General features: G+C 37.6%; 1 protein-coding gene across 4 annotated transcripts in view; it reads right to left on the bottom strand.

Annotated features, from left to right (window-relative positions):
- Nucleotides 1-8,859, bottom strand: part of lrch3 (leucine-rich repeats and calponin homology (CH) domain containing 3) — a 57,419-nt gene that overhangs the window by 5,955 nt on the left and 42,605 nt on the right. For 2 of the 4 annotated variants that reach the window (XM_002935151.5, XM_018094399.2), the window contains 6 exons: nt 6,333-6,381; nt 5,889-5,987; nt 5,533-5,645; nt 4,024-4,161; nt 2,743-2,820; nt 88-2,301 (listed from right to left, as the gene is read on the bottom strand). In XM_002935151.5, the coding sequence (XP_002935197.3) occupies nt 2,095-2,301; nt 2,743-2,820; nt 4,024-4,161; nt 5,533-5,645; nt 5,889-5,987; nt 6,333-6,381 (684 nt within the window). In that variant the 3' untranslated portion in view covers nt 88-2,094. Of the gene's footprint in view, nt 1-87; nt 2,302-2,742; nt 2,821-4,023; nt 4,162-5,532; nt 5,646-5,888; nt 5,988-6,332; nt 6,382-7,557; nt 7,639-8,859 lie in introns of those variants that run through there. The other 2 variants (XM_031902937.1, XM_031902938.1) reach the window with 2 other exon arrangements.

The following is an 8,859-nucleotide window of genomic DNA, read 5'->3' as shown; positions in this document are numbered from 1 at the left end:
TCTCCCATACACTTTGGCTCTGGCGTAAAGCACGATTATATGAAGTATAGCATAGCAAAGAAAACAGACAGAATTTAAGCGCTTCAATGAAGTCTGTAGCAAAATTTATTCACAAGAAGTAGCAAAAAAAACAAAGTGCAGTTGGCATAGAAGTGATCAAGCATCACTACAATATCAGGGCCCTGCACTTATCCTTTAACATTGCCAGTTAAATTTCTTGTGCCACTCAAACTTTTGATTTGGTATACATTTCTATGACTTTACAAAGTAGAAAGTTAACAGTCAAATAGGTAAGGCACCAAACCACACTCCAACCTTAGATATCTACCCTACAGAGGAAGCCATGAAACTATTTGAAACTGAAACTAGCCATTTGAAACTAACCTTTCGCATATGCCACATACTTTCTAGGTATTAAACTGAATATAAAACCCCCAGCTCACAAAACAATGCAGGAATCCAGAAAACTACTTGATTAGACAGCAAAATACTTTTGTTACTTAGGGTTTTTGCTGAAAATTGTATACGATATCAGAGTTGAACCAGCAGCTAAATTTTAAAACACGTACCTTCATATGTAATAAAAGGCACTACTTCTTCCCAGGTGTGGTAAACAATAAGATGCATGCTTATAACGGGTGACCAGGAAATGCTACCTGATGATTGGCTGATATAATTTACTGCACCTGGGCACACAATCTTATTACAAAACTTATATATGCTGTAACAATACTGATATTTATATAATGACTTATTTAATGCGCTTTGGGTCCCACGGGAGAAAAGCGCTTTACAAATGTTTGTTGTTGTTGTTGTAATGTAACTAGGTGTATCTCACGGATTGGTGTATGGTAATATGTATTTAATTTATTAGGAGCAGTCTTATTTGTGTAGTACTTTGTTACCAGGTATCATAACTTAGTCAACCACTCCACAGAGACTTTTGATGGTCAGATTGATGACTTCTTATAAATAGCATATTTTAAAATGTCTAAATTATGTGTGTATTTAATGTCAAACCAACAGAGGTCACCATCACACCAGGATGACTTCTGATTCTTTGCAGTTACCATATAAATCAGCTAGGTTAGTTTCATGCAAGATACTCTCCCAGACCAGAGTCCCTTTGGAAAACTTCTGGAGTGATCAGATACCAGTTGACCATTGAATCTTAATGAAATATGAGTGTCCTGCTGACAAGATACCAGATAGCTGGATAAGTCTGAAACAGAATGGTACTCTGGATCCAGTTATTTGCCGGCCATAGAAAGAATACATGCAACCCTTCATAGAGAAGCTCCATTTGTGAAGCAGGCTCAACAGATTGACATAGGTTTCTTGTGATGGCCCCGTTCTTAGGCATATCAGTGTTGTTCCGTTTGTTTATGTGCTTATTAATAGGATATGAGCACCAAGTATTGTGGCTTGTTTGCAGAGTCAAAAGCACACCACAACAAATTCAACTTTGGTATATTGGCTTTTGTAACAGCACCAAATGAATACTCCTAAATCGAAGTTCCAATATTATAGAGATGTGACCTGCATACAAAGGTTTAGCTGTGGCTAAATTAAAAAGGCACACAAATGCTTTTAGGACTACAGGTCTCCATGTGCGATAAAATTATATCTCCACACTGGATTATTGTGCTGCCTGGTTTTAGGCACCATTCAACCCCTAAATGGTTCAACATTTCTGTTTAAATTCCTCCTTGTATGCACCACAGTTCACCTCCACCTTTTGGCAGAGATAAAAGAACTGGAATAAAGGTAGCAGGAAAGTGCAAATAACCTAATGTTTCCCTTTCAATATAAATAAACTGTTTACTTGAACGGTGTCAGATCTCCGCAAATTAAGGAAATACCAAGCAAGTGGGACGACTGGTGCACCCATGGCTTTCATTTAGAAGTCAACAGAAGTGTTAAGTAGAAGATCCTTTCTGTTCCTAAAGCATAGTTGTGAAGACCATATTTGCTATGCACAGAAACAGAACTCTGTAGTAAAGTACAGGTATAACACTAAATGTGCTTATCACAGAATTGCTTTAAGGAAAACAAATACTGTTCACTTGTCCCTTGAAAAGTAACCCTGCCATTCTATGCCTGTGTCCAGAAGTTAAGAACCCAGTGATAAAGCAGGAAGAGAAGAAGCATGAGGGTGCAGTAGAACACCACAAAGCCCAGGATATGAAGAGAAATTGCAGGTGCTTGTGAGCATTCTCCAAAGGAAAGAAGACATTCCAGAGTTCCCTTAATGCTGCAGAGGTTTAATTGGAGAATATCTGAAGGGAGACAAACTTTATCCTGTCCAGTGGGGCAAGCAGGAAGGCAAAAACAGAAATGCAAAGTCAGTCATGCAAATACGAACATGCAGTTAGAGCCACATTAGTCCACATTAGTCAGAACCAAAGAAAGCAGGGTTGAAAAGGAAAATCTTTTTTTTTTTAAATTAAAAGAATAGGAAGAATACAGAAATTAAGAAAAACAATACAACTTATATATGGTTTAAAAAAAAAAAAAAATCACTACCAATCAAATTATATTTAGATTGCTAGAATAACAGAAAGGCACAGAATAGATAAAGGTAGACCATAATTGATCTATCCTTTATTAATTCATTTGATTGATTTTATATGTTCACACAGTAACAGAATAACTCAAGTTAATATGTAGAATGGCATTTCTTTACATTCAGACTTTAAAGTGAATGAAGGCAGGCTGCAACTTAAAAAGCAAAACCATTACCTGAGGAACGCCTATTTTTCTACAAGCTTCCAGGAAGTTTTCCACATTGCGTCTGCATTTTGCCATGGAGAGCTTGGGCTATGAAAATAAAAATATTATTGATGTTACTAAAAGTGGCACTCACCATAAATGTGGGCCAGAAAGTTATAAGCCAATTTTAAAATTCTGTGATATACAGCTTTAAAGGGGAAACATTTATTGATTGTATCTAAATATGTTTCAACCACATCTGTGATTATTATCTATCTTCCTTAAAGGCTTACTAGCACTTAAAGGGGTGGAGTAAATTGTTTTGCTGAAGGTATGTTGCAGATTCAGAGCCAAATCAGCCTGCCAGGCACTTACACAGTGCTGTGCTTCCAACAGCAGAACACCTGCCCAAACGAATAATACTGGTCACAAAAGTACATGCATGCAGTACACATGCCTTAAACAAACATATGTACTTTTTTTTTTTTCTATAATATATATAATTAGTGAAAAGTCATAAAATATTTACACACTAACACCACTTAACAGATTCCCTTTAAAAAGTAATTTTGTTTTTTTTTTTACCGCTCATAATTTGTAGGTAAAAACTAAACCTATAGATTTGTTTACATAGAGAATTAAGCTGTATCTACTACCATGACACTATTGCAAAATAAATTTCAAGAGCGTTGACAAGCTTACGTAGGCTTCTCTACTATATGTGAGTTTTCAGTAGCGGCCAAAAAAACTTTCAGATGTGGCTTGAATGCAGGAGAAACATTAAAGCTATTAAGTCAAAGAAAAGGGACAGCCGGGACAGAATGTGTGAGATGAACTTGTTCTTGTTTTACTAAAGGTGGCCATACACGCACCGATATTATCGTACGAAACCTCGTTTCGTACGATAATCGGTGCGTGTATGGCATGTCGGCGAGTCGACCGATATCGCAGGAAGCTGCCGATATCGGACGACTCGCCGATCGGACAAGTTTGAAAATTTTGATCGGGCGCCATAGAAGGCGCCTGACCAAAATTCTCCCTTCAGAGCTGAATCGGCAGAAGGAGGTAGAAATCCTATTGTTTCTACCTCCTTACCTGCCGATTCAGCCCTGAATGGTGTGTGGCGGATCTTACGATGTTTCGTGCGACCGATGGTCGTACGAAACATCGTCGGATCGCCACGTGTATGGCCACCTTAACTGTGAAACATTCCCCAGTAAGTCTCTAAACTAATTTAGGCATTTTAGGTTTACTTTAAAGATGTGATAACATAACTGACATTTGGGAAAGGAGTTGTTAGGGAATACTTACAACAGCAGGAGAGGGAACATGGATACTCTGCACTGACCGAGGTCGAACATGATTGGCTAAGTGACACAGGACAACACCATCCATCAGGGCTGCACCAAGGTCATGGGGTAGAGAGAGTTTTAAGCGTGACTCAATGTTCTAAGAGTATAAAAAACATCTCATCAGCACGCCAGATAAACATGAAACAAAAACATTGAATTCATAATTTTTTCAGAAAAAAAAGACTAGCAATTAAAGAGCAAACTCCATAAATTACATCCATTAGAGATACTAACTGGATTTAGTGTAAAAATCAGTTATCGATTGCTCACAGATGCTTTGTTGGCTGAAACCACCAGCACTGTTTTGAGAAATGGATGTGGGTCAATACGCCTTGGTGGGGACATGTAACTACAACCATTTTTATTGACCCCCCACAGGACACATATTTATATATTTATTTAATTTGTAGATGTTGTCCCTCACAATTATTTTCAATTTACTTCAATGACAATCACCTGGACCAACCCAGTGCACTTTTACACCCCCTCAAATAACACTTTTTGTAAGCCTTTTCTTTATTGGCTATTAGGGCAATGACACAAGAGGAGATTAGTCGTCCCACAATTTATCTCCTCTAGTGGTGATAACTAATCTCCTTGAGTGCTTTCCTACTGGTAAGAATGTAAAACGCTGGTAGGAAAACAAAGTGACACTTTCCTCACAAGGAAACTTTGGAAACCTGGTAGGAAATCATTCAGAGTAGATTAGCCGCCACCACAAGAGGAGATTAATTTGGGGAGTGACTAATCTCATGTGTCATTGCCCTTAGGGTCCGATTTACCCCAGCAACCAGGCAGTTGTTAGAGAGACTGGGAGATGGATAGGAGAGAGATTTAACAGAAAGGGAAGTTAAAAAAAAAATACAAATAACAATAAACTTGTAGCTCCACAGAGAAATAACTTTTTGGTGACTTTTGAATTTACTGACCCTCCCATTTGAGAGCTGGAAAGAGACAGCCAACAGACAACTGAAATAATTGAAAACTATAAAAAAAAAATAGGCCTACTATAAAAGTTGATAAGAACAGGGCAGTCTATAACAAGTTAACATAAAAATGAATGAAACTGAATTACAGAAGGAATAACATACTCCGAACTGTAGAATATAAAGAGATACAGATTGAGTACTTTTATGTGCGTCATTGAGCTCTCCTCAGATATACATTATTTCATGAAAGCAAATTATATGTGACATTTCTAAATACAATTGTTAAGGAGATTTTAAACAGTTTATGGCTTTTGGGGTCCTACTATAGAAAGCATTAAGAATAATTGGTGTATTTTTTTTTTTTACAATTGTCTCCTTTCGTATACAAAATCTAAACCAAATCCTAGCAAAATAGAGTACTACATAAAACCCCCCAAAAATAACACTAAAGATTACTTTTAAGAAAAATGTCCACTTTATAGAACACAGCTGACTCCTTTCTGCAAAGCCCTGTGAACGCTTGGAAGCTAAGTACAAACCTTTCTAAGCTGTTCTGTCCCTTCCCGCTCCGCTTGTCTAGATTTGGAGTTCTGTTCTGTTCTTATAGTTGTAGACTCACTGGAAGAGAAGGCAGGAGGAGGTGGTGTGCTACCTGCAAATAAAAAAACAGGACCATTAGCACTCCATATGGTGCAGTTTTCAAATTATTTAATCCTCTTTTTATCCTATACTTATGATGAGGCTTGCTAATGGTGGTATACTGGAGTTACCACCAGGGTGGCAATGCTATGGTTTGAAGGCAAAGTCCTCTGCAGGTCTCCATATTAACTGCACAAAAAATAAACAGCATAGCTGTTAGTTAGTAACTGGAAAAAAAATTACAGGTACTACTTACCCCTCTTAACATCTTCTCGTATTGCAGCTCTAAATAAGAAGCTTTCAGGGCGTGATGGGAATCGACAGGAACTGGAAGAAGCTGGCGAGGATAAGTGCACTAGATAAATAGATTGAGCCAATTTTTTTATTAGGTGGGTGTATGGGTATTTCTCACACAGAGAAACATCAATCTTACCTTAACATAAAAAAATTATAACAGAAAAAAAGGAAATCAATAGAAAGCCCAAAGTGATTTTAACAGAGACCCAAGCCCTTATTGGGAAAGTTGACTATATAGGTTGCGCTGTGATATTCCCAGAATATGCTTTGTGACACTGAAAAGCTAAATAAACCCCTAACAGTGTGCACTATTAAAAAAAAAAAGCTTACTACTATCTGCGTAAGTAAGAAGGTTTGTGTAGTTTATTTAAGGCGGTTTTCCATTGAAAATAAAAGAACTTACCTGTTTGAGAAGCAGGCGAGACTGATGAAACAGAAGATCTCTCATCACTCTGCAGGTAAAACACAAGTGTAACCAAAGGAGAATAAATAGTCTTTACAATGTGTCCGTTAAACAGCAGCCAAACCCTGGGCTATTTTATGATTTGGATGAGTTAGGACCATGCATAAAAATAGTATTAAGGTACGAAGAAATGGCAATTTAGTATGTGTGGAATCCGGAATTTTATCTGAAAACCTTTTATCTATAAACCTCCAAAATACAACAATGCCATTTCCAATAGAGCCCTATTTAAACAGATCATTTTTGACTGATAATTTTTTTCCCAGCAATCATTTTTTTCACGTTTCCATGTCAGGGGTGACTTTCTCCTTCAAAGTATTTATGCTGTGGTAGTAAGCACTGATCCACTACCTTATGCTCTAACATCACTGCTCCAACAGGCAGGTTATTGGACCGTTAGGACCCTGCCAGTCAAGATATTTCCGCTGAAATATGCCCCGTATGTGCACTAAGGGCTATGGTACAGTAGCTATATTCTCCACTAACATTTTATCCAGTGGCTCCAGAAGCTTCGGAAATCACCACTGCTTTGTGCTATTAACAATGCTGCCGCATGTTTTCAAATCAAGTGATTGAATGTAGGCAGCTGCAGTGTTGTGCACTTCCCTGCTAACTGAAACATACTGTTGAAGAATACACCTGGGTGCCATATGGTAAATTATTTCTATATGGCTTAAAACACGGCACCCAAGATTACAAAAAGACACCTTTTCTGAAAAATCTGGCTAAGAGATAAAATACCGGTTTAAAAGACTGAAATATCAAATCACTGACTTAAACACAACACTCTTTTCTCCCTTCCCAACACACAAGGGGGAAGGGTGTTAATTCAAAAAAAACAAAAACAAAAAAACATTAGATGATATTTCTTCAACAGCCACTAGACACAAAGAAAAAGAATGAAAAACAAGACAAGCTACTACTAATGACAATGAACACAAAAAATTCTGGTATGTTTTAATTGCCCAGTGGAACTCAATCTAGAAAAGGTATTGCTGTTTTGCTGCCTGTTCTACCATGCTAATTTTACAAATATGTAACAATAACCCAGCAAACACATATGCAAGATTTATTCTAAGACTGGAGCTTTGTGGGATGCTGTAAAAGGATAATCAGATATGAGATATGGAAAAAAAGGCAACAGGAGTCAGCATGCATTATTCACCTGCATGTGGTTTCCTGGTCTCCTTTTAATGGTATTGGTATTACTGTCAACCTCAAAGACCAAGTGTGGCTCAAAACCATTCTGTCACCATCAGCAGCAGCAGAATAAATTCAAAAAGAAAAGAAAAAAAGAAATGGAAATTCTAAGCCAGAGAGGGACAGTAGACAGGCAACTGTGTGCTCAATAACAAGTTTCTTACTTTGGCAAACAGCAGCATGAGGAAGAGTTTATTGTATTTAGGATGAGTAGCTGAATGCATGACACACCAAAGCATGCTAACATTAGCTGAATAAGGGGTAGAAAGTGCCAGCCGCAAGCATTAAACCCTGCATCCCTTATATTACTTTACATCAAAGTATTCCAAAACATTGAAAAACTTTTATTTTATTTTGCAAAAAGTTAACCATCATTTTTAAACTAAAAAGGTATGCTATGAGCGAAGGAAGACCAACCGATTGTACTCAGAGGTAAGTTGTGGGATGTATTGGCTGTCAGGTCAGCCCCTTTCAAGCCTCTCCATGCTGTCCCAGTGAATAATGACAGTGAATTATATACACATGCTTGACCCACTCCAATACTGTCAGAGATGGGGCAGGGTGGGCATGGCTAAAAATAAGCACGGTTAGCCTGGTATGACTCAGGCTAAAAATGGGTTGAAACATCTTCGACCTGTGCATCACTAACTCACATTCTTCATGAACAGTAATAAAGCATATAAAAGCAAGGGTCAAATAAGGTACAATGCTAACAAAATGGGGACAAAAAAAGCATGAAATCTGTAACAACTAGGTCCATAAATATGCACAGGGATTGAAAAAGAGAAACATTTAAACTGCCAATTGTAAAATGTAACCATGCCTAGTGAAGCACCATTGTTGACTATAACAGCAAAGTTAGAGTCTTTAAAATTAGTAATAAGAAAGCAGCTGCATGTCAAGGGGAGGGCTGTGACCTGAATTAAAAATCAAAATGTGCGGTGGAAATCAGAAAGAGAAAATAAAAGTGAGAAGTTGAAGAAGTGGGAAAAGCTGAATATGAGGTAAAAAGCCAGAGAGGAAGCGTACAGAAAAAAGGGGGTGCAAGAAAAAGTAGTTAAGAAAGCATGAAGAGGTTGCACAGCAGGAAAGGGGGGAAAATAGGAGGATACAAAGAGGAGTGCAAAATAGATCTACGGTGACATTGGGAAATGAAGGATGAAGGAGAGAAAAATAATAAGTGGAAGGAGGAAAGGAAAAAAAAAAGCAAACAGAAGAGAAAAAAAAACAAAAAAAGAGGATAGCAGAAGGATATGGGTAATGGTAA

The sequence above is a fragment of the Xenopus tropicalis genome, chromosome 5, assembly GCF_000004195.4.
Source record: "Xenopus tropicalis strain Nigerian chromosome 5, UCB_Xtro_10.0, whole genome shotgun sequence".
NCBI classification, from domain to species: Eukaryota; Metazoa; Chordata; class Amphibia; order Anura; family Pipidae; genus Xenopus; species Xenopus tropicalis.
This window is presented reverse-complemented; position numbering and strand designations above follow the sequence as displayed.